The following is a 26418-nucleotide window of genomic DNA, read 5'->3' on the forward strand; positions in this document are numbered from 1 at the left end:
TCTGTCATTTGAGTTCTGTAAGCACTTCATATTTCTGCATGGATGTATATTGTTTTATTAACATCATGGTAACTGCATTCAGCCTCTATCTACTACCTGTTAGACTGCAGTAGGATGCAAAGGGTGATAACACCATGTTCTGCACGTGATGGAAGGAATGAATATTTATAAGCACTAGTGCACTTCTTTATTTGAAGAAAGATGCATTATGAAATCTACCATTTATTTATCTATAAGCATCAGTTCAAGTAGATATCTGAAGTTATGTTGAGAGAAAAATAATTACATTGACATTCACTTTTATGGTCTGAATCCCAGAAGTCTGAAAAACATTCAGTTTCATGAACAATCAGAATTTTCTTTCACACCTCTGAATTACTCTTACTGACAACCCATTTACTATGCTTGTATATTTAAATTTGAAATTCAAAATAGAAAAAATAGTCATTTCAAGGGTACCTCAATAACTTCAGGTTATGCAAGAAATAAAGTAGTGGATGCTTGCATATGAGGACATATTAAAATGGGATCCTGGCACAGCAAATCATTCAGAAATGAATCACGCTAACTTCTGCTAGTAAATGAATGGCCTTTTGTGTGATTTTCAACAAAACAAATGCAAGAAAGGCCTTCTGAAAATTGTTAGTACCAAAAAGCTGTTTTACATGTTTAGAAAAGAATGGAAGATTCAGCTTGGCTAATGCTGTTTATACAGTTGTGGTGCCTACGTGGAAAAGAAACACAGTTCAGTACAGCACGTTTTAGTACCTCCCAGAATCGAGTGGAACTACAAATTAAGATTTTTTTTTTTTTTTTAAGTCACGTTTATATATATACTTCTACTACAGGTGGATTAATATGGGAAGAAACAAAAATATCTGGAAACATTTGTTCAAAATCACTCATACTAAAAATCGGTGTTTGCTTCTATTTACAACCTCCTAATTCCCTCTTGTTTTTATTCAACAAAAGAAAATTATGTCCACAAAAATACTGCCCAAAAATGCTGCTTGTGAATACTTCCGCAGAGTTCTCAGGGGTCTGTATCCCAAAAGTGCCTGGCTAATTTTCTGTTTGGATTGGGAGCCCTCCAGTTAGAGAAAATAGTACAGTACTTATGTGCCTCGGGACCATTTTGCATTTAATAAAAATAGAAGTAAACACCATTTTAAAATAATACCTATGGTAAAACTGATGGCAAAAAATGAGTAGCTTCTGTACAAAATTAGCACCTACATTACTCTTTAAAATGTGACTTACAAACATTGCATAAACAGTCCTGCTCCTTCAGAAGAAAACAGTAAGCAATCAAAGGAAGCAAATATTTTATTTGCAGTGAATGCAGACTTCCTGAAGAAGCCCAAACCTGAAAAACAGGTCTAGACATTGTTCTTGGAAAGCAGGAAGTCTAGGTTCTGTCAAAATTAGACCACAAACTACAAACAGTGGCATAGTTGATATTAACATGGAGTTGAAATTCCCCATTCTGAGTGCATTTTAAAAGGGGAATCTTTTAAAACTAAGAATATTTCTATACATGGGGATGGGAATTGAGAAAGTTTCATTCCTAAAGTGTAACATACTGCTGAATTTCAGAATAAAGTAGAAAAAGATGTTACTCATTCAACATAACACCTTTTTATTTTAGGAAGCATCACTTAGAGATACTGTTAATTGTGCATTTAGAATCTTTCTGCATCTCTAAATCACAATGTTTCTTCTGATAGGACAAGGGGGAATGGTTTTAAACTGAGACAGGAGAGGTTTAGGTTAGATATTAGGAGAAAGTTTTTCACACAGAGGGTGGTGACGCACTGAAACAAATTGCCCAAGGAGGTTGTGGATGCCCCATCCCTGCAGGCATTCAAGGCCAGGCTGGATGTGGCTCTGGGCAGCCTGGTCTGGTGGTAGGTGAAACTAGCAGGTTGAAACTAGATGATCATTGTGGTCCTTTTCAACCCAGGCCGTTCCATGATTCTATGATTCTAGTCATGTTTAAAGTCACACTTCCAGTGACGTTTGAGATGATTCTGATTGCTTATCTCTAAGTCAGCAGTCCAAGCAGGCTGAAGGCTATCACTGACAATAGACACTGACAAGTCAAAATTTATTACTGCTGCAAATGTATGAGGCCACTCTGGTGGGTGTCCATATCACAAGAAAAAATGTCATAGCTAGCAGATGTTTGAGATTCATCCCTGGCAGCAGGAGGGCAACCTGAATGTGTGCCCATTTTATACTCCAAATTCACAATTAAGATTGTTTTGAGGATCAAGAAGTTCAACAGCATTGCTGTTTATACTTCACTGCTGCAAATGTACTGTTATGACTAGGCTTGTGTGTTCAGCACCTTTCATATTACATATATTTGAACAGTGAAAGCCTGTCCATTTGCCTTTTCTCACATTGTCTTGGGAAGCTTTCTAGTCTCATCCCAGATAGCATCTCAAGCTGCTTTTCCTAAGGCCTTTAGCCTGCCAATAGGATTACTTCCAGGTAATCATAAAATTATGATTGTCAGTCCTTCTGCCAGCTCGCAAGCAGTGCTTCAGATTTCCATTTTTTACATTCTTCAGTAAATCTGTCTCCTGCAGACTTCTGCTTCTAATGTTTGTTTACTTCACAGCTTATAAATGGCTTAGGTTGGCTTCACAGTTCCCCTAAGACTGGTGCACCCTGGAAGATAAAGGGAAGTTAAAGTGCCACAGGCCCTGAGCATAACAGAGAAATTCAGACTTTCATTAGAGCATCCTTTGAGCCAGAGCTTTCCCGCTCACTTGTGTGATGAAACAAGAATGCCCTGTAATAGCAGCCAGAGACACCTGGAGAGCCAACTCCTGTGCCATAGCATCATATCTAATAACAGTATTTCCAAGGTCTAGCAACTTTGCTACACAACAGATGATGTTCATTACCACAGAAAAAATCTATACACTGCTTTCATCTTACACACCTTCTCCAGTACCAGTTGTTTCCACCTCAATCATTTCTGTGCATAGTTACAGTATATGTGTTAGTATGGATTCTTTTCAGAAAACGTACTCATTATGGTAGACAGCAGCCAGCAACGAAACTTTTAGAAACATTTTTAACTGTCAGAAATAGGAGGTGAGTACAGCCAGGATATTTGGGGTGATGAGAGATGCTTAAAAGCAATAGAAAGTTCCTGTTGCTTTCAGTATAATAAAGTGTATGTTTCATCTTAAAGTGGAGCCAATGAGAATTAACAGGGAACACCTAAAATTAATGTTTAAACAGTGCACACATCATTACTTTTTTTGTTCTTGTAAGGCTTTGTATGCCACTCTATTGAGCAGCTCTTATACTGCAGGAGATAGGACTATAAGGTAATGATGGTATGTAAGCCTTTCCCTTTGGCTTTGATTTTTTTTTCATACATATTACTTCTGTTCATAGCATTATTCTTTGCTGCACATACTTGATTTTCTTTTCTCAGTGCTGTTGTATGGGCAAAAGAGACCAACAGACGCCAGCATTAAGGGCAGAACTCTCCCTGAACTGGAATATTTCCTGCCATAGCCACTCCCCTCTGCATATGTGCAAATGGAAAACATTTTCTAACCAAACTTTTTTCTTTTGTTTGTTTGGTTTGGTTTTAATTTATAAAGGCAATAGTTCAATCAAATGATAGGCCCTTCACGAACAAAGAAATGTCAAATAATATAAGGGCCTACTTCAGTTACTGTTCTTTTAAGAAAAACTTCCTCTCACATGTGGTTGTCAGGCTATCTTAATTCTTGGTTTGTAGGTATAACCTTCCATCTCAGTTTGTAAAGCCAGCAAGCAGCTTTTGACCTGGTTTCCCTTCTTTGTTGGAGGTAGGCGTTACAGTAACATGATATAGCAACTACATTTTTAAAAACAAAATCCAAGGTCAGATGGCTGTCACCCAAGGTCAGGAAAAAAAAAAAAAAAAAAAAAAAAAAAGATGCAAATGGTACTTGACCACCAAGGAAGAAAACCTAAGGGTTAAACGTTCAAATTACACAAACCTTGGCAGGAAGGATTTTATTGTTCTCCTGTTGTTTTCATAGGGAGCACTGAGTACGTCTGTGTGAACTCCTTATATCTTTTAGAGCATATTGCTAATGTTTTTGGCAGAAAAAAAACAATTATTTGGTATCTTTAGCCACCCAAATTAACCTTTTACCTTTGATTTGTCTCCTTTTTTGGGCTGCAGACTGAATTCTAACACGCTGCCAGTCAGTACAATAAAAAACAAAAAGCAACCCAGCAAGTCTCTCTTGAGGTTGCTAGAAAAGAAATTATTTGCAAGAAGGCTGCCAAGAAACCAGCAACAACAGAAGATAACAAGAAGCACAGCTGATTCTCATATTTTGGGCTGTTTCACAAATAGCCCAGCAGAACAACATATCTAGCCTCCAGGAGTCCACGCAAATAAAAAGCAATTTAAACAGGTACTCGGATGAGACTAAGTCTGAGAAAACACAGCTAGGACCTTTAGTTCATCTTTTGAGGTGATGTGTGACTTCTAATAAAGTGGAAGTGGTCGCTAAACTTTTGGAGACTGGGAGAAGCTATAAAAAAGCAGGCTGAAAACACCAAGCAACAGAGAGTTCCAAGAGCATGATAAACTGATGCAAGTTTATACAAGCACTCTTTTATCAGAAGACAGCTACCACAGAGTCTAAAATGAGCTGCATGACCTCAGGAGATGTAGGGTGAGATACAATGATGTGCTTTTCTTCCAGCCCTGGTCCCCACTGCTAAGTGGAAACAGTTTGAATCCAACTCTTCTTTATGATGGATTGTCTCCCAGCAAAGAGGATGGCTTGCCTGAGGGCAGCAATCTGTGCCATGAAATGGCCAACAATCTGTTGAACAGAACAAGAACAAATAGATTATAATTCTCTTGCTATGAAAAGAGGTGACTGAAAGAAGACATGGGAGGACTCTTTTAAATTTGAGATAGTGAATATTCATTATGCCTCATAGGATGCAGGGAACACATAGAGGCATGAACAAGCCCCAGGTTTGAAAGAGCTGAAAAGGCACTGCTTTGTCCCTGCAGCATGGGGTGGAACCGCAGAACTGGCCACCAGACGATGGTGGAGCTGCCACCATAGATCAAACAGAGATCAGACTGGTACAAAGAGGATGGGAAGCAGTGATCTGGATGCTTCACCTCATGGATGGTTTTCAGAAGCTGCAAAAATAGGAAGAAAGAATCTCATTTTTCTTTTTTTTCCTAAGCATTCCCTGCTGCCTTCGGCTGGAGCACTTAATACGGTATACTGAAAAAGTTCTTTCATACAACCCAATATGACAGTTTTCATGTTTTTAAGTCCTGCTTTATCTTTAGAACATTACAGATTGATAATAATTTTATGGATTGATTACTAAAGAACCAGCTGCCCTTTCAAGCAAATATTTACAAACGAAAGTATCAATCTTATCACTTCTATACACAGGTATGAATTACACCGATTATCAAAGTAACTCCAAAACATGACTGGCTGCTTTGCACTACCTGCAGAATCTACTCTCAGGAATGTGGTAATACTGAGAACATAGGATCAGGAAAGTAGAGCTAAGAAAGTAAGATCAGGGAAAGTGGCATCTCTAGACAGCAGCGGACAGTTAAGAGGTCAAAAAATCCCCCAAATTGTCTTTTTGACCTCAACAGTGACCAGTTTATGAACGCAGCTTATGCAGTAACTCCTACTCCTTGCAATTTTAAACCAGTTAATGTAACAACAAACAACATCCTTGCATGTGAGCCACTTCAGCATTCAAAATACAATGTATGAACTAATGGGCTTTGCCACCATGAGATAAAGCTGATTCCTCTTCATTTTCAGAGGTTAGATCAATGCATCGTCTGGCTAAAATATTTATTTTCTTTGGTTTCTGTGTTGAAAGAGCACAAACACTGCGTTTAATCATGAATAATAAGGGCAGTCCACATGCTCACAGTAGACAGAAAAGGTTCTCCAACACCTCACTGTGAGAAAAAGGACCCGGAATACTGACAATATAAAGTAAGTTGTGGAATTGAACATTAGCCTCAGCTTTTTACCTGGAGTTGACCTTAGTTCTGGAAACAAAGCAAAGAAGGCTTTTTACTATTATTATTATTATAGTATAATCACCAGGAAAGATTAAACATGTTATTTAAAAATCCAGTCTGATAGGCTGTTTTGGGAACCTGCCAGTAGCTAGTCTATAAACAAATCTGGTGCACTTGAAAACTACAAAAGCGTGTTTTTACTCTCAGTGCATTCAGCAAGTTTGAGCCCAGGAAGCGCATATCTTAGAGGAATGCTAAGGAAGTAATATCTTTCCAACAGATCCTGACCTGTGTCTACATATTTTCAGGGTATTGTAAGAAGCTGCCCTTACAAAGCCAAATACTGACCTTTTAATCTCTCACAACTTCCCAGGAGGAAAAGAGCTTCTCTCTGTTTTAATAATGGTCAGAGCTGTCAGTCTCCTTCCCAGAAGGCGCAGACATGGCCAAAGCAACAAGCAAACATCTGCTGCTTGCTGCAGGTTTCCTATACTTTCATTCTCTGTTCATGCAATGTCTCCATACCCAGGCAGGCAGCCTGTGACTGTCACTTACATATGCTGCGAAGCGTTGGGGTACAGCTCTGAGAACTGCGGGGCTGAATCCTCGGGGCCATGAGGCGCAGCGTGGCTGATGACCATCATTATGGGCCTATGAGGATATATCCTCTTGGACATTCTGAAGTAATTAATGCTCTCATTAGTGATTAGGTCTGTGAAGTAGTCCTGTAACACATGATTAATGTAAAGCAAAAGTTACAAAGTGAATGATCAATTAGATCCCATACTGTCACGTTATTATTTTATTTTCAAGTCCTCATTAAAGGGCAGATCAGGAAGCAAAAACATCCCGTCACAGAGATGTGTGACTCTAAGAGCATAGGGGAGACTGAGCAGTAATTACTTTCTTAAGTAGGCAATACCACGTAAAATGAGACTGTATTTTGCAAATCAGATACAATAGAATGCATTCAATATGACAAACAGATTTTGTAATATAATGCTAAGCCACCTTTAAAATGACAGACTATACAGACAAAAGTATGTTTCTTGACTTTGATAAACAAAATAGTTTCACAAAGTAGTAGCTCCCAACTGCATGAAATCATTCACCCTTTCATTGGTTTTCTACTCACACCTAAATTTCTTGCGTGCTCCTTGTTTAGAGTACACTTTTGTGTATGTACAAACTGGGACAAGCTACAATAAGCAACATATTACAAAAACCTTTATCAGAGAAAGTGCAAACACAAATGCAGGGAGCAGTTGAATTCCTGCAGGCTCTGCTCTTTTAATTGTATAACTTAAGCAGCACAGCTGCTGAGATTAAGGTTGTGACTTGCTAATAAACTGGCTTAACCCACAGCCAAGGTGGCAAATGGAAGCATACAAGGGGAAGGGAGGAAATGGAAGTAAGAAAAAAAGATGAAAACTTAAATTAAACCACCTGCCACCTTGAAGCATTCATTGTTGGCCTGGAGGTCTAGTGTGAGCTTCATTGAGAAAGTGCTGAGACAATGTTTGTAATTTCAAGCACTTCCAGGCATGACTAATCATATGTTGTGGATTCACGGCCCCAAACAGCTGCAAAAGCAGAGCCCGAGGGACAAGGTCTGTGTCGCATGTCGGTGCTCGGACAAGGCAGCCAGCTGTGACCTCCCTGCTCGCCTGCTCCCTGCCCCCTGATCCTCTCCTGGGGCACACTTGGAGCAAAGGCTCTGGCCCTGGCTGTTACAGTCCCTGCAAGGGCATGGAAGTGGCAGCCAGTGACCGGTTTTGGTTTTGGTTTGCAAAATAGGTAATGATAGCAGGGCTCTGGGGTTCTGATAATTTTTGGTTTTGTGGCCTGCTGGAATGAAATGTCTGTATGACTTCTCTCCCAAAGCATCCTCTCCCCTCCTATTTCCCTGTTTATTCTAGCTACATACACAGGGTGTGTAAGGAATGCCTAACTAACCAATACTCTTCCTTTTTTTTTTTTTCTTTTAACTCTATATAAATATGTAATCAGTATCATGTAATTTCTATGGGTGGGGAAATCAGAAACAGGCATCGCAAGCTTCCAATAAAATCTCATTACATGGGTCAGAAACCACAGCTGCAACATCTGTATCATCTTCCGTGAGCCTACAGTCTGAGGAAATTCCAATTGCTTTCTGCAGGCTGGAAAGTCTGCGCCCTCAGCCTCAGCCTTTTCGAGACACTTCATGGCAGCAGGCAGGTCACCTTGGCATACTTTCCAAACTTTGTCAAGAGCACAAACAAGCTCCCAAGTTTTCCAACGGCTGTGCTCTTGCGCTTATCTATTCTCCTAGTCGTATCCGGAGTCGGACACCACAGACACACAACGTATCTTTTTTACACTGTATAATGGGAAACAGCATTAACTAAGGTTTCTGATGTGGGTAATAGCTGACAATGCACAGTTAACTTTAAAGTTCAGTCATGCAAAGCACAAAGTTATTTTCAAAAAAGTTCTTTCTTTACTATTTGCTTCTACCAGAGAATCAGCGGTTTCTAGCAGAGAGAGAGGGAGGAAGGAATCAACTGCACTGAAAAGCCCTTGGAAATTTTCTCCCATCCTGTAGTTAAAATCCTCACACAGAAATTAATAAAAATGCCCTGGAGAGAAAAATGACATCTCAATTTCTTGGTTGCAGACGTTTAATTAATTAATTATCAGGTTAATTAATTATCTGAAAGATGATTTTTATATGGATTAATGACGTGACATTTATAGGTCTGGAAAATACCTTTGCATAATCAAATCCATGCTTCTCTTTGTTACCATTGCGAGAAATCGTGTAATTATAGAAGCGAGAGTTCTTCACTAATCCAACCCACTCTCTCCACCCAGGAGGGATGTAGCTGCCATTGTATTCATTGAGGTATTTCCCAAAAAAAGCTGTGAAGGTAAAAAAAAAAAAAAGAAGAAAAGAACACACACAAACACATGAGGCTTTGCAATCCGAGTCTTTTAGCCTGAGTCCAAAGCGTGCATGAATGAAGACAAAATGTGTTAGAATGAGTCAGAGTCACTCTATCAAAAAAATGTTGCTTTTATATCTAAGAGGGCTTTGAAATTAAAATAAATTATTTCCAGAATTTTTATAATTCTACCATTTATCTGCCATTCTTGGAATCTAGCACTGATGTTTTTTTCTTTTCTCTTTTAGAATGTATATGGTTTCCACTTGAAATCAGAATAAAAATTCAGTCCCCACAGGAAACATCTGAGAAACATATCTTTTGGTTTTAAGCAAATCCTGTGATGTTTCAACTTTTGAAAGTCTGGGTTTGGCATCCTGGCTGCATGTTCTGGTCTGATGAAAGCTCTGGGAAGCCTGGATCTCCATCCTGCTGGGCCCTGCCTGGGTAGAGCAAGAGGGAATCCCTGCCCTGCTTTGCTGCCCAAACTTCTCTAAGGCAGAAATAACAGGCAGTGTCTTGGAGAGGTCAGCTATCTTTGCCTGGTCTGCAAAACTTAGGTGTATTTCCATTAGATAAAGGTGACAAGGCACAACCCTCTCAGACGAAAGCTTTCGGAAACTGTCATCTGTCATCACACCCAGCAAGTGCTCTCACAAACTCTTCCTGAAGAAGACTCTACCACGACAGAAATAAAAAGAAAAACAGTCTCACAATGCAGTAAACTTCCAACTATTGCTTGCACCAATGATATGCAGGCATCAAGAACTGGCCAACTGGCCTTGGAAGCATGGATTAACCCTGGGACCCTGCCAAAAGAAGCTCTATAGCTGCTTTTCAGTTGCGTATGTATTGTCCTTGCCCAAGAGGGCACTGTAGTGACAAATCATCTGACTCTACCTGCAAATTTGTTTATGGGGACTTTGTTTGCTCCATTTCAGCTACAGCAATGCTGGACACAGTGGGGTGACTGACTAACCTTGCTGCTTGCAATTTTAATTTTCTTAAGGTGTCCAAGCCCTTGGAAGGTCTTACCCGAAGAGAAATGAATGACAGAAATCAATCCCTTTGCAGGGACAGAGCTGTGTGTCAGACCCCATCCTGCTGCAGCCCCGGCCATCCCAGCCTGCCTGGCCCTGCTGCCAGGCTGCCCACAGACAGCTCCTGCCCAGCGTCACTTCCTTGGCTGGGATCCGAGACACACGTCAGACACCCTTACATGTTTCCTACTTAGGAAATGAAGTCACTTTGGAAAACCTCGCGTTCAACCTAGACGCATTCAATCTAACCAAGAAAAGCACATTTGCGGAAGGGCTTCAATAATTCAGATCTGATTGATGTGGGCATGGTGAACTCCTTCCTGGGAAAACTGGTGGAAAAATGAAGATATTCATAATTAAAAGTTTCTTGAGGAAATATAACTATGGGGCAATCGAATCTTTTAACTGCCAAATGTCACTAACCAGAGGTTATAGTCATATATAAGGTTTCTTTCCTATACCACGTGGAATGTGACATATAAACAAGTCCTGCAGACACTAACCCAGACTTTCAGTTCATCCTCCCACAGCCTTGTAAGAAAGCAACCTAGCCTCTATCCTTTTTTCCTCTGGGGCCAATCAGAAGTCAAGAAGCTTGAGGTGAAGAGGGTAACTGTGGGGAGGGAATATATGCCCGGTCCATTGCCTCCCGGAATGGAAACCATTCCTTTCCTTTAAGGCAGCCAAACTGTGTCAAACTCTCAGGGAGTTGGATGTTCAGGGAATGTGTAAGGGTAAAGGCTGAAATATTGTGGGAAAAGAAGCCACAGAAAGAGTAGAAGGGGAAGAGAAGTTAAAGACAGACAACAGTAAAGAATAATAGAGTGAGCATACTGAGCCAAACAAAATCAAGGACAGTCTGTGGTTCAGGGGAGATTTGAGGCCAATCTTCCTGAATGCCATCCCAGATCCACCACCTCCATGATCTTGAGGAGGTTCTATGTGCTGCATTCATCCATAAAGATCTCTGCCAACGTGCCTCCCACAAAGATCAGAGCCTCTCAAGCTGTAAAATGAAAGTTGTGGCAATTTATCATGTAGAATGGTTTGATAGCCCCACCTATAACTAACACTGACTAATACTGAGACCTGAACACTGTTATTTACAGGTTTGCTAAACTTCAGTCAGTAGTGATGATAGTTTCCGTGCTGAGTCAGGCTGGATTTTGCTACATGGAACATTTTAGCCAAACAGTCCAGAAATTTCCAAGAAAAAGGCTAGTGAAAGATAAATGAGTTCATCCATTTAAAACTCTTTGGCAAGCATTTTTTTGAGAAGCTCTAGTGTCTCTCGGTTTCGAGGTAGCGCCTTTGTAAATAACAGAGGTGGCAATGAAAAAGTGTCCCAAAATGGCCAGGCTCTAAAAAAGCTATAGCATACAGATGTGATCAAGAAAGACATAGCTTTCAGCTTAATGTCACCATGGGTTGTTCCTTTATGGACTTGAGAAAGTCCTTAGAGTTTAAATTTCGACCCTAAAACAATCAGCTTCTTTCTTTCCTGCTCTTCTGATATTCAGGCATTACTCGAGAGAAAGCCACCAGCATAAAATGCAGAGATGAAAAGTCCCGGAGTTTAGGGATGGGAAAAGATAAATTGAATTTAGAAAGGGAAGGGAGGCTTGGAGCTGCTAGGGGGCAATTCATCTTGGAATTTCCTTACTTTAGATTACTTAATTTTGAAACTTTAACAATGTTTTGTTAGCTCCCCCTTGGCCTCCTGAACCCCATATTTTCGGCATGTTATGAGACTTCAGACTGACAGACTGAACCATTCACCTCTCTGTTGGCAATGATTTAGCATTTAATCATCAAAATAATCTGAGAAATGTCAAGTTTTAAGCAGCTCCTTGAGTGACAGTTTGCAGAAATAGATGTTTCGCTCTGTTGTGGAATAAAGCAGTTCCCACGTCAAACACATAGTAAAGCCCCGAATACTTGTAGAAGCAGCAGTAGCTGTGATAATGGATCACATTTGCCAAATTGCTTTAACCAAGGGAGGTTTGCTGGTCAAAAGCTCAGGAGGATATGAGTAATTACACTTATGATGGGAAAAGCCAGGTTTTTACTAAAACACAAGAGTTCAGTCATTTCACCCTGGCGTTTTCTAAGTACCACTGAGAACTGGATAGTGCAAGCAAGTCAGAGCTGGAGCTTAGTGACAGTGGTTAGTGCCTGGGTCTTCACACTTTGAATGAAGACAAGTGCCTGAGTAAAAGGGAAAGCACAGTAGTATCCAAGAGGACAAAGAGTAATCAGAAGTAATCACTATGGGTGTCTTCCAGGTTTTTTTTGTTAGCCAGAGGGTTGCAAACAATTAGAGGGATATGGAATGTGTCATGGGACTGCTCAGGAGCTTACACTGTGATAAGCAAATGTTCTTTCTGGATCCTCACATGCTTGGCTTATAAAGTGAACCCACATCTTTAACAGAGCTATAGCCTGTCACTTGCTGAACTGCCCAAGTCTGAGTACAGACTGCAAATATTCTGCTTTAGAAGTTACTTATTCTCAGCAGTTCTAGAGTTTAGGAAGCCATTCTTGCTTCCAATTAATAAAACAGAGATTATGACTCAATAGGTAAAAGCCTCATTAAAAAGCAATGCTATTTCCAGGGACATCTTTTCATTATTGAGTGTAATGGCCCCCACAGGGATAACAGGAAAGATAAATGCCAATTTTTGCATTTTAATTAGACTGATTTTGTCTGTATTCTGGCAGTTTTGCTAACTGTTCCCAGGACACATAGTTATTTTTTAATCACATGTAGAGTAACTTTGTATATCAAAATAATTGCATTCTGTGTGAACATGTTCAATTAAGTTTATGCAAATGATGCATGGCATGGGGAACAGTTGTACGGGCATCTATGTGTCTCAGGAATGGCTGCAGAATATATATGTCTGGTAGCTAATTTGAATAGATTCCTTAATACAGTTTTTTGTTTTCCTTTTAGTAATTAGCTAATGAGTCCTGAACTGGACTGAGATCGTCAGGGGGCTGCAATTGGCAACAAGAATTTGACCCAGGGGATCTCTAGAATTTGAAGCCAGGATTCTTACAGCTTAATGTGATGCAAATTCTCACAATTCCCAGCAGTTAATCTCCCAGCACTTAATACAAGCATTTATGACTAATGTTTACAGCATTACACAACAGAAGTAGGCCCCTACCTCCTGTCAATTAGTGAATTAGCATACAGGTGAACTGGGCTGTGACTGCAGGAGGCACATCTCTGCACTTCCATGGATCAAAGGACATATATTGTGCTCCTATACTGCTGTTATTTGTTTAAGTTTATGGGAATGTTTCTGATTTAAAACAAAACCAAGCTTTTAGAAAGGCATACTGCTGTACGGTTTAGTCACCATGACCCAGACGAGAGCTTTAAGCAGACAGCCCACTTCCTTTAACAAAGTCAGGAAACCATTTACAAGAGTTACAAAGCACTGTTTACATGACATTTCAGTGCTGACACACGGTGACTGTGTGCTTTTGGGGACAGAGCCCAACAAAACTTCAGCTTCCGGATTATTCCAGTAAATTTCTCCTTGCTTTTTTTCCCATTATGCAAATGATAGCTTCAAGACTGGGAAGTTTGATTTTTCCCATCTGCTGAATGATTGTAAAGCATTCGGATATCACATCATTAAACTGAAGAAAGTCAGCTCAGTATTCCAGTCCCCCTCAGGGAACGAAAAAAGAACAGTCTCAACAATTGTGCGAGGAAACTGAGGCACCAAGAGGTTAACCTCCAGCTAAGCCTAAGTCATGCAGGCAGCCTGTGGCATTGCCAAGAATATTATTCAGATCTCTCAGTTCCCTGTCTTGTAAATTAACCACAGCAGAAAACCTCAGGTTTTCTACTCGTTCTCCGGCTTTGTGGGTCTTTCCCAGTTGCTGTCAGGTTTACCCTTGTAACCAGAAAGAGCATTAAAGGTTTTATAACTCAGCAGTTGCAAAAGGCATTAGGCTATAACTTGATATACCAATCGTTAGCCTGGGTGACGTCTTTAACAAAGCTTGTATTATGGCCAACTTGGTAGCACTTTCCAATACTGATGTTGTCTGACACTTCTCATTATAAGAACCTGTTTCTAGTTGCTTATAAGTCTCTCATACTTGGACAGAAATTTTCCACACTGGATGTCTGCCTCAGGCTGAATTTTTTGAAACTTCTTAGCCTGAACAGTAGCCACCTTTGAGAACCACAGCAATGGAATTACATCTAACATCTGAAAAAAATTATGCGGGATTTCATTTGATAGTACTTCCACACTCTGCAATGAGAGCACGAATTCTGTCAAAGACATGATGGACTTTTTGTCAAGGAGGAATCTTTTATCGTCTTAGTTAACCCTATCCATATTTTTGCTCAGTTTTGAAAAGAACACTGCAGTTTGCACAGGAACCTTGGGGCATTCCCTGTCCACCTGCGACTGTTGTCAGCGGGCGGGAGAAAGTTGATTGAAATGCAGAGGGCAGGAGGTGAGCAGATAAGGATATGCAGTTTGGGGAAGGGCCCCAGGGGTGCTAGCAAAGGAACTGAGAGAGGGGAAAAGGCAGGGGAGGCTCAGGGGCCCCGGACAGGGGATGTCAAGCAAGAAACTAGAAAATGAGTGGAGAAAGGGAAAAGAAGGTGACTGAGAAGGAAAGGGGGTGGAAAAAAACTGATTTGCTGAGTGAACTGGGAAAGGAGATTGCTAATGACAAGTGGTGGGAACAAGATGTGTCTGTCAAGATTGAGTAGACGCCAGGCGGAGAAAGAGGGTGGAACAACTTGTTGACAGATAGGCTGGGGGACAAGGCTCAGAGAGGGGCTCAGGAGGCACCGAAGGGCCTGCAGGCCTGAGCATGTGCATGGCGGGAAGAGAGATTAAATGTTTGGACATTGGGAGTACACAACAGTGCCTGGAAAGGTCTCCTGAGTATCACTGGAGTCTTCAGTAGCACTGAAACCGTCTCACCATATATGTGAACAAACCTCACCCTGCTTACTCAGCAAAAACACAGCAGAGTTTTGCTGAGAGGATCTGAGAACTCCATCCTTACCAATCTGGATGTTAGCATCTCACCTCCTGCTAGAGGTCTATCTTTATCAACAGAGAAAAATTAACCTTTCAAAAATGACATGTTATAATACATTTCTGCCATTTGGCCAAATGAATAGGACAGATGGATTAGGTGCACGCACAATGTTCTACCCAGATCTTCTGAAAGGAAGAACTTGAATGTCTAGCCTTGCTGAAAATCTTTTATTGTATGGTTTTCTGCACAAGATCTAGTAGCACAGAGTTCTGTTTTAAGTGTGAGTAGGCAAATATGCTGTAGCTTTTGATGAAATCCTGAACCAAAAAATGTTTCACTTCAAACTTGCTCATTATCCTCTTCAGCTTTTTCTCTCATTCATATTTCACTTTCTGTGGACTATTTGAATATATTTGGCACATTTCACTTTTATTTGAACATTTCTCAACTTGACTGAAAGTGTAATTTTATTCTGAGATGTATAAGCATATTTTAAGTTATTTCAATTATTAACAATTTAAATGATGCTTGATGCTTCCCAGCCTCTTTTATACCAATTAAAGAACAACCTAAAGTATGGGATTCTCTCTCCCTTTCTTTATTTTTACTTTAGAAATAAATAAAAATTAACTCCCTGTATACTCATTCCCACCTGTGTACCACATCCTGACATCCTCTCTGTTTTGCAGTGGTGTATGAGGCAGGATATAAATTAGGCCACTAAAATGATGCAAATTAAAAATAGCGTGTGCTGGCAATCAATTGTACTGTAAGGCTACAAACAGTTTCCTGTTTCCACACACGCTTTGCCTCCAGAAGAAATGTATCATCTTCAAAAGGCATCATTTCTGCACCTTTTTCAAAGACTTACTTGTCTGGTGTGTCAAAGTGGAACGATGTACAGTTTAAATACTCCTTCTTCAAACTGCTTGGCCTTCAATCTCATCACCACAGCATTTTATTAGTTATTTGACCATTACACTAAGAAAGGTGTAATAGTTGACAGATGTCAGCTGACATAAAACAGACGTTGATACAAACTGTTGAAAATATTATCTAGATGTCAAGTAAAGGACCATTTCTGTTCATCATGACACAGCATTCTGTGACCAATGTCAGCAATATCTTGTCCAGCCACTTCTTGAGTTTTGAGTTTTACAAACATGAGCATTTAGAAACTAGCATTCATGTTGCTTAACTTTGATATTTTGTCATTTCTGTCTTATAAAAGGCTGAGAATGCCATCAGGACAGTTGCATACATGACCCCTAAATCTTACGCTGATCAGTTGACCCTTTTGAGCAAAAATAAAATATTGGGAAATATGTCCTCATAAAGACAATTAAACAAATTAGTAAGCAAATAATTGCCTTATTTGGTGATCTTTGGTCTTTCAAGTGGAATTGTGTAAGAGAAGAGCCTGATCCTGAGTTTGGCCTGTTGAGGCAGTGATTGTGGAACCAGAGCAGACTCCTTATCTGCCCAGCATGACTACACTGGCTACGAAGAGTTAAGAGGAGAGAGGGTTAGAAGGTAATCAGCTTTTAAAGTAACGCTTAGCAGAGGGTTCTGAATGCATATTTATGTTAAATCAGGAAGGAAAATTTAAAGGTATATTTCTCTTCAGATATTCAAGGGACAAAACTTCAGCTGATAAAAATCAGCTGATAAAATCCTACAGCATACAAAGGATTGACACGCTTCCTAGCAATAAAATAATGGTTACATTTATGTCTCCTAGATAATGGCCACCACTGGAAAGGCCTAAACAAAACTTCTAACTCCTGCATCTAATAATCTTGAAAATAAAATTTCTGAATCTAAATAGCTGATGGGATGTTTCCTGACCTTAAAACTACAAGATGACAGAAAACGTGTCAAGTTTTTCTGACAATTTCTATGAGATTTGAAAGTAATTACAGTGACCTTCTTTCCTCCTATATGTGAACAGCTGAAGTGTATCTAATAATAACAAGTGTTTCATCTCTGAAGTTCTCCAGAGTTGCTTTGTTTTCTCTTTCTACCTATTCTCTGTGTCTTTCCCTTCTATTTTCTATGTTAGTCAGCATTCCACAAGTTCTAGTTTAATTTCACCAATTTTGTGGACTTTCAAAGTTAAGAAGCTGTGCAGCTGACTCACTTCTGCTTTAGCATAGAGCTTGTGACTAAAGAAAATGATAAAAATTGCAACATCATTAATTGTTTTTGGATTTTTTTAAAGATAATTAGAAGCAAAAGTAATTTTGGTTTGGCAGTGATGTTACTGAAAATTGTCTGCCCTGTTCCCACACAGCACAGTTCCTGCCCGTGATTTAGCACTGATGTTTTAAACAAAGGATGTTCCCAGGAAATGTAACATCTCCATTAGGTCACTTCAGAGTAGAACAGAAGTAGAACAGTAGAAGAGAAAAAGGAAAGAAAAAATATCTGTTTTTTGTCAGGTTTTCCCAGTGGGTTCTAATTATGACTGCAGTTTATTACAGCACATTTCAGACCTCTCTTTAAATGGACTGCTGTGCCTGCTTGGAGTCCTCGTGGCTTTAGCAGGACTCTCCTCATAAGCAGCCTGCCCTTGGGTGATCAATTGCAGCATAGAGGGTTTAGTTAAGGCTGAGGCAGGTTTAGACAGCGAATGCTTTATAGATGTTGGAAACTATCTGGTGTGAACAGAAGTAAGAACATTATATAAACAATCTGCCACCCCCTTATTTCCACTGGCTTATATAATTATTTGACCCCGTGCAAAACATGAGAGCTAAATCCTCATCATTTCAAACAGAGAACCAAATTCAAGGTATAGCATGTTGTCTCAACTGCTGTATCGCACTGGAGTTCTCCAAACTTGTTCCTTTTAAGGTTGGCCACCAAACAGCAAGTGGCATTTGGCCCTCTGAGGTGGATACTGATTTACTGGTTTACCTGCAGCTTCAGCACAGAGTTACAATGAGCCCATGTGTCGTGTAGTCAATCTTTCTCCCTAGCTACCTCTTTCCTACTCCCAATTATTTTTGACTTCCAGGTATTCTTGAATCATTACAGTTTTATTAAACCTTCTAGCTGTGAAATGTAAATTATTAGTTGGTTAGTGGACTTTTGATGACTCTTTAATGAGGTAACACTGTCCTTGAGAAATGTATCATAAGTTCAGCTGTTAATTAAGCTGCCACTTCAAAAAATAGTTGAGAGGTAATTGGAAAGTGGGCTCATCTTACAAGGAGTTAATTAATAAGTTCTTTAGGGCTGCATTACTACAGGGTCAAACAACATACTATAGTCAGAAACAGAGTTTCATAAATGTATTTTCATTTGCTTCCATGTTCTTTTTCTCTGTCCTGCCCTTTGTTAAAACTCAATTGTCCTGCTTGTTCTATTTGTGTTCTTGTGTTCCCTCAGTCTGTTTTTGGAAAGGCTTTTTTTTCTTTCTTTTTTTTAAATCACTTTGATCCTTTCCATTTAATAAAATCAATCTTGCATTTAGTAGACATCTTCACATGCCTTCATAATTCACAGCAGCGCATATTTACCCAAGCAGAGCATGTAGCCCCAGAAGGGCAGAGGGCTACTGACAGCAAAGTCAGCCGTAGCTGTCCAGTTTATGCAGGAGGCATTCAATTCTGCAAAGGTTAGATGACAAGTCAGTAAGATACTGAACTTTTTAAAGAGCAAGAAAGGTAGATTCCACATGAAAAGGACACTAAGCAGAAAGGTTTTAGGGTCATTTCAGCACTTTTTCTAGCACTGACTATCAATTTGCTCTCCCCTCTCTTTTTCTCCTCAAAAGCCTTGGTGCTGACCCTTACTCGGGTTTAGCCGTGCTGTATTCTGACAGCAAGTCCACAGAAATCAGCTCTGTAGAGACTGGAATATTATTCAGTGCATGTGTTGGGCTCAGAGAAGATAAATATTTGTTTGTTTTAGCTTTTTAAACAGGATGCAGCTCTCCAGAACTACGGAGAGAGAAAGAAAGAGTGAGTTGTCTTTGCAGTGAAGAAATGATGGCAAACAGGCAGATAAATGTGAGGTGCTGGATATAGCAGCATTAAGAGAATTAGCACAAGCAGACAGTGTGGAGACATTAGCCTGCTATATGTTTTGAAAGCAATCTGTTCTTGTGCCTAAACCACTGATAGAGAAAACTTCTTCCTTACCAACTACATTGTAAAGAACACAGTTGGCAATGAGATCTGTGTCTATGTGGTCCTGTAAAGGAGAGTCTTTGTAGTCAAACGATGCTTCTGGACAAATTGCACCCTGATGACCTCGCAACCTTCCTGTACCTTGGGAAGGGGAAGTCAGGCTGGAGCCTAATGTGTCTGCAGATTGAATCTTAGGTGATAGGTGATGCATAAATGAATCAGGTTTTACATCAAGCTGAAGTACAGACGAAGGGAATAAGAAGAGTTCTTTGTAGACAGGACAGGGATCTTCTGAGTACGGAAAACCACCAGGAATTTACAAGAAAACTATCAAATCTTATTGGTGCACAGCAGAACAATCCTTCTTAAAGGCATGTTTCTATTCATTCTCAGAAAATGCAAATGAAGTATTGCCCTGTGGCAAAGTTTAAATTATAGCATTCACCTTGTTTCACTCCCATGACAGGCACTTTGCTCCTGTGAGGTCTTTGGCACCAGTCCCTCGTTTGGCCCTGACACCTTCCCCCAGAACTGTTAGCAGCTGTCTACAAGCAGGCCACAATACTGACCATAATCATGGCTTGAACTGCCAGTTCGGACCCACAATGCCACGAAAATGCACCTCTTTCTCACTAGGTGTAACATGCATAACAGCATATTTCCCACCTGGGACATCTGAGCATGAAAATATGCTGCTCCATTACAAAAAAAGTTCTTCATATGGCTGTTAGCTGCCAATCTGTACCAGTAAGTCATGCTACCCTCCCTCCCCACAACACTAAACCCTTCTCTATAAACACAATTCTGAACAGTAGTCACTTGCTTTTAGACGGTGATTCAAGACCCCATATTCAATATCCATCACCATTACTTGAACACAGAGTTAGTGTTTGCCTCTTACCTGTTCGATACCCAGTGTTATTCAAATACACGGCGAAAGTGCGTGGCTCATGAGTGGCCTGCCAGGAGGGAGAAGAGCAGTTTTCATTGTTGGTGTATATGTTGTGGTTGTGCACATACTTTCCAGTCAGCATGGAGGAACGCGATGGGCAGCACATTGGGGTGGTTACGAAGGCATTGATGAAGGATGCCCCTCCATTCTCCATAATCCGTCTGGTTTTGTTCATCACTTGTAAGGACCCTGCAATAAGTGGAACTGATTATCACTCTGCTGCTAAAAGCAGTTGGAACGTACTGGATGCTACTTTGTCATTAAAAGCAGAGTATCAGCGATGACCTTTCTTTCAGACATCAGTCTCTATTACTCCATAACTTAGGTAATTTTAGAAGAAAATATAAAATCTTTTTTTATATCAATGAAAAATATTTTTTAGGATTCCAGAAAGATTGAGTATCATTTTTTCCCCCTCAGGCTTCAAAACAAAGCAGAAGTGCAGATTAATCTAGAAATATAGCATTAGAACTTTAGAACTATATCAAATTTATAGGTCAACAGTTCTCCAAACACTGCTCTAGGAGAACAGTATTTTATACAGACTGCATCAATGTGCCAGTAAAATATGTAAAATTCTGAGGTTGCTAATGAATCTATTACAATTCCTTCCCTTTTATCAGATAATCAGAGAGAGAGAGAGAGAGAGAGGGCAGAAAGAGGGAAGGAGGAAGGGAAGGAAGGACTAGATGGTTGGGAAGAGAAAGAGAGAATTTGGTAGTGATCTCCCTAAGCAGAAGTTTCTCTGGATTCAGGATCAGCATGGCTGGCTCCGAAGCTAAAATACTGTGCTCTAAATCAGATTTTGGAGATGAATGTGCTTGCAAAAAGTATTAGCAAAATTCAGAACTTTTCTCAAGAAACTCTTGCATTCTCAACACACTTTTGCATTGATCCAATTTAAAAATTTTTTGGTGTTATTTGAAACATCTTAAGAAAAAACAAGGTGAGACTGGCAGGGCTTGCATGCTTCTGACTGCAAAAAGGCTGAACAGTTCCTGATAGAGTCTGTCAGTACCTACTGACAGCTGTCAAGCTTTGCTTTTTTGGTTATCCAAAAGAGCAGAGATTGAAGGGTGAGTGTGAACTATGGGTTTGTCAGTATGCAGCCAGGAAACGTCTGTGAATTTTAATACTTACACAAATTTGACTGTAAAAAGACAGTTCTGGAATTCTACTTCGTTTTTTTTTTTTTTCCTTTGGTTTTACAATTCATTTTTCATAATTGACAGAGGTCAGCTTAAATGTAAAATTAAAATTAAAAGCATTGATTCCATGGGTAGAATAAGAGTTTTTCTTGATGGTTGTGCTTGGGTCACTTAAAAAACAACAGAGTTTTAAAACCACAAAAGAAATATCTCTAAAAACACAGAACTGTCAAGAAGTTCATCTTTAGATGTAAGCAGTAAAATCTTATGAAGATTAGTTGTTAGCTAACGTTCAGCATGCTCAGTTTAGCTTTTGGGCTAAGGAGTCAGTGCTGAGTGTGAAATCTTTTGCATCACAATTGTTTTCATTAAAGAAAAGAGGAAGAGGCAGTTCTTGAAATGGTTTATGGATCTCGAGGGATGTGGTTAGTGGGCATGGTGGTGATGACTAGATGATCTTAGTGGTCTTTTCCAACCTTAATAGATTCAATGATGAGTATCTTCCGGTGCAGTAACAATACCTGTGTCTTTAAGGATACATTCAGCACCCTGAGCAGATAGCCAGTGATTCATTTTGGATTCTTCCTCTTTCAAAGTCTTTCTTTTCTAAATACAGAGCATTTGCATTTGTGCTTTCCTGAACTCAGTACAGATAAAAACCACGTGTTTAGAGATACAGAGAACTAAGAGAGTGACTGAGAGCTCCCTGAGCATGAAAGGTCTTCCATTTGTATGAGTGGGAGCGTTTCACCGAGTTATTAAATTATAATCAAATCAGAGATGTTTCTCACTCTATATGTCTTTGTTTTGTACACAAGGCTGGCTTTTCCTTTTCGCCCTTTTTTTTTTTTTCCTTTTTTTTTTTTTTTTTTTTTATAGCTCGGACATTTTTGAAATGTCAGTTTATGACAGAGCTCAGCTGCAAAGTGCTTGTAGGTGTTTGGATGGGAGTGCACTGCTGTGCTACTCTAATGCACAGTAGCAGCAGCAGGGCCACTGTGCACTTTCATGCCCCTCTGCATTGGAGATGAATAGTTGTTAGAGCAATTCCTCATTCCTCTGCTTGGTCAGCCCTCTTCTCTTGCAAACCTGCTGTTTATGAGTAACTTTTTCCTCCAGGTATGCACTTACTGACACCAATAATAGATTTAGCCCCACTGGAAATTCTGAAACAGACACTTCAAAGCAGGTGAGACTTCCTCATTTGGAAAACAAAACATAAGCAGGAGATAAAACTTGTTCATAGAAGTTATAATCCTTTGCTGTCTGTAGCTCTCCTCACAGCTTGTGCTCTCTACCATCTGGCCCACAGTCTTCAGGGCACGCACATTCAGGCGCTGTCTGACAGCAGGATGCTCGCACTCTACATGACCAAGTGGGAAGCACCTGAAGGGAACCAAATAACTGGGAACAGCCATTTTGGACACAGAAGTGAGCAAGTTTTGTCAAACACAAAATTCAGTGTCACGTCTCCAACTATTGTCTTCATATGTTGAGAAATGTGTGGTAACCAAGGTTTCTTAAAGAGTAGTAAAGCTGGTATGGATTTTCACCCATATGTATCACAGGTGGGCATCTATACAATGGGACAGCTAAAACCATCTTGTCTTAATTTGTTTGAAAGCACGGCAACTGGAAGGTGATGGGCTTTCGAAAATCTCAGAACGTATCTTCATTTTTTCAGATTACATTTTTTAGTGCTTTGAAATTTCTAATGAAGCTGGAAAGGAAGTCAGGCAAATTATGCCTCAGATGATGTGGCCAGCTGTGATCCCTTCTCCAACAGCTGAAGGCACAGGATGCATTTATATGTATGTATATACAGATAGAAATCCATCCCTTTATATGTATGTATACATAGGTATAAATCCATTTATCTGGATTTTGTTGGGTGGTGCAATAGGCTGTAAACAAGTGGGCAGACATAGTTACCTTGTTTTAGTTCTGTGGAATTTTCTCCCCACTTTCTAAAGCTTTTTCGTACTTCTCCAAAGCTCAACGGGCTCTGAGTTAGGAATACTGGAACTACCAAAATATTCATTAGTTTTGACTCCTTTTTGATGTTACACAAAAATCTATTCACAGTGAAGATTTTGTGAATTATTGCGGAGTCATGGCTTGAGGGACTGATATGTAGAAGTACATAGGAGAAAAAAGCGATGTAGAAGCTTGAGGACTGAGGAAGTGATTAAAGACTGAGCATAAAGTTGGAAATACCTATCCTCATTTCTGAAAGGAATATAGAAATGACCTCAATGGAAGCTGGGGCCACTGCCTTGAGGAGCAGCAATACGCTGTCTCCAGGGGTGCAGTGACTCCTGGCTCCTGTGGAACCCAGCGCTTTGTCTTGAGCCGAACTGCAACGATGTGCCAGTCTTGAGCCAAATATGAGTTTGCCTCAGTGTCAGGCAGTTCTGCCTGTATCTTGGTGGGGGCTATAAAGTACACATAGGTCCAGTTTGACCAATCAGCTCCCAGCCCTGGGACCAAAGTTCGTGCTGATTTTTCTCAAGAGCTGTGGACGGGCTGCTTCATATTGGTTAAGCCACCATCTTCAAGCTGATCAGTAATACCCTTCCTCTGTACCACATTCCTCCCAGTATGTACAAGAACTGACTGGAGTTGTGGAGAAATTTCGGGGTTTTATCCGGTAAGTTGTATGAGACAGCAGCTCTGCTAAACTTCTTTGTATTCAGAATGCAGAACTCAGGGCGACATTACAGATCAATATGACAGCCTGCTTTGAGCACTAACTAAATGCAAGTTCTCAGGTTCCTGCAAATTTTACTTCGGATAATTCCCCTCTATATCATTTGCACTCAGGCAGCTGAATATTTTGGTTCAATGCCTACACATGCTCTGGAGACAAATCTTTCCCGACTGAAGCCTGTAGCGCACCTTATATGCTTTTATGTTCAAGCATTCATTTAGAACAGCTTTTAGAAATGTTCATGCTGGGAATATAAGAGCAAATAATCCATATCAAGAGACTTTCAGTCTTGTGAGTTTTGGATAATTGTGCCCTAAGCTTTATTCTGCTTGTGGCATAAAGTGTTACTTCCCACTGACCTCTGGAAAACTCGGGATTTTTTCTCAGAAATCACAAAAGGGCAAGGGGATAATTCACACATGGAAAACAGTATGGCTTTGTTTTTCAAATAAGCAGAATGATTTATTAGTAGAAGTGCAAATAATGCAGTACAGTAAGTCTTGGGGCTGAATCCTGTTTCCTGTGAAATGATCTATGAAAAGGGGAAACCTGCGTCTTTCATTCAATGCAGTGGGAATGCATGTATGTCCAGGCTATTGCTCAACTGCTTGTTAATAAGAGCCAGAGCCTCTGTGAGCATCCAATGCGGCTTTCAAAGAGAGGAGCTCCACAAAATGAACAAAGTGGCTTGCCACATCCTTCCTGCTCTTTCACCACTTGCACACCCTCTCGCAAGACTGAAGACAGCTCATCGGTAACGCTGTTCAGAGATATGTGTCTGCTGACCTACCTTCCCCAGTGCCCTGGAGAAGGCAGGCTCTTTCTGACCACAAAAAGGAGGACGTGACTTGACCCTTTTAGAGAAATTTTCAGAACGACTCTATCCAGAAGAAATGCATTCCTATTGTAATAGCTGTATTTTAGGCCAAAAATAGAGCCAGGAACAGCCATTCATTATGCAGCACAGCTAAACAGAGCAGACATTTGAAAGAGCGAGAAATGAAATAGATAAGATGTACTCAGATCTCAGGGCCTGCTTGTGGAGCTGTAGGGGATAGCTGCTGCGTCAAAGGATTAACCCGCAGTCACAAAATATAATTTCTTAATTGTATTCTCACAATCCGAAATGACTGCGTAAATTATTATTGTATAATGACAAATACAAAATTGCCAATAAGTCATGAGTTTCTGGGGCTGCTTTTAGATCTAGTTCACCTTTCGTCTACAGGTTTCTGGCTGAATGTATGTGATCTTAGAAGAAATGAATTATTTTGTTACAAGTTTTATGAGAGAAGCATTTTGCTTTATCAACCTATATGGCATTTTGTTTACAAATTCACCTTACTTTTATTAAGAGCGTGCCTTTCGTTAAAAAACCCTAAGAATGCAAGATTTCATTTTAAATTGATTTGCCATTTTTTCACCTTTTTGATCCTACCTTCCATCCCCAGAACTAAAATATTTGCTTGGGAGTAACCTAAAATGATCCTCTTTCTCTCCTTAATTTTTCACTTCAGGCAGTAAATGAAAAAATCAGTTATATGCATAACCATTATAATGTCTTTCTAACTTACTTAATGGAAAACATTCAAAGGTCTCCTGGAACATCATTCAAGTGTTTTAACATTTTCCACCCTAAGAATAAATATGTAAAAAAATCACTCCTGGCTGAAATACCCAGGTTGTACTCACATATTTAGTAAACTGGTGAAAGCAAAACTATCTTACTGTTACATATGGACCACAGTTTTAAAACACATCAATTTCAAATAATTCACATAAAAATTAATCTTATGTGTCCTTTTACAGCTGATTTTGACAAGCATGTATTTCCTAAAGTCTGGAATTAAACCTTATAAATACTACTAAATAATATTTGTTAACTCATTTTCCAAATCCGTCCCACATTCTGATATTGTTTCAGAACCACTGCCTTCTCTGAGTTTAAAGTACTTGCCTGGCAGAAATTATTGAAAGACACGTGAGGAAATGAAGTAGCAAATAAGAATTTTTTCTCACCTAGCTCCACGTCTTGGTCATCCGTGAGCACAAGGATGATATTTGGTCTGATATTTTTTCGCTCCTGCTGCACACGGCCTCTGAACCTCAGTGACTTGAGAGTGGAAGAATGACTTGTCAGCAGTTCAGTACTGAGCACTGCCAAGAGGAGTGCAAACCAAGAGGTCTTCATAGTATTTCCAGTATTTCAATGAAAAAAACAATCCAGAAGTGCCTGAACTCTAGTTTTCAAGACCTGCAAGGAGGAAAAGAAATTCTGTTCCAGCAATAATTAAACTTCCAGTCACACAGCGAGAAGATGATACTCAGGGAAGTCAAACCTGACACAGACTGTCTGACATGACTATAAGCCATATTGTTGAATAGGAGCTTTAATCTATTATTTTCTAAGAATAAACTTGGTCCT

At 39.9% G+C, this 26418-nt stretch overlaps 1 protein-coding gene across 6 annotated transcripts in view; it reads right to left on the minus strand.

The window, feature by feature from the left end:
• The window catches only part of SULF1 (sulfatase 1), a gene marked incomplete at both ends in the record, with an annotated part of 64952 nt that extends 38768 nt beyond the window's left edge, over positions 1–26184 (minus strand). For 5 of the 6 annotated variants that reach the window (XM_079533790.1, XM_079533794.1, XM_079533793.1 and 2 more), the window contains 4 exons: positions 6608–6777; positions 8805–8956; positions 20085–20324; positions 26013–26184. In XM_079533790.1, the coding sequence (XP_079389916.1) occupies positions 6608–6777; positions 8805–8956; positions 20085–20324; positions 26013–26184 (734 nt within the window). Of the gene's footprint in view, positions 1–6607; positions 6778–8804; positions 8957–20084; positions 20325–26012 lie in introns of those variants that run through there. The other variant, XM_079533795.1, reaches the window with a different exon arrangement.
• Positions 26185–26418: the final 234 nt, after the last annotated feature.

Source organism: Tetrao urogallus, assembly GCF_951394365.1.
Source record: "Tetrao urogallus genome assembly, chromosome: 3".
Taxonomy (NCBI): Eukaryota; Metazoa; Chordata; class Aves; order Galliformes; family Phasianidae; genus Tetrao; species Tetrao urogallus.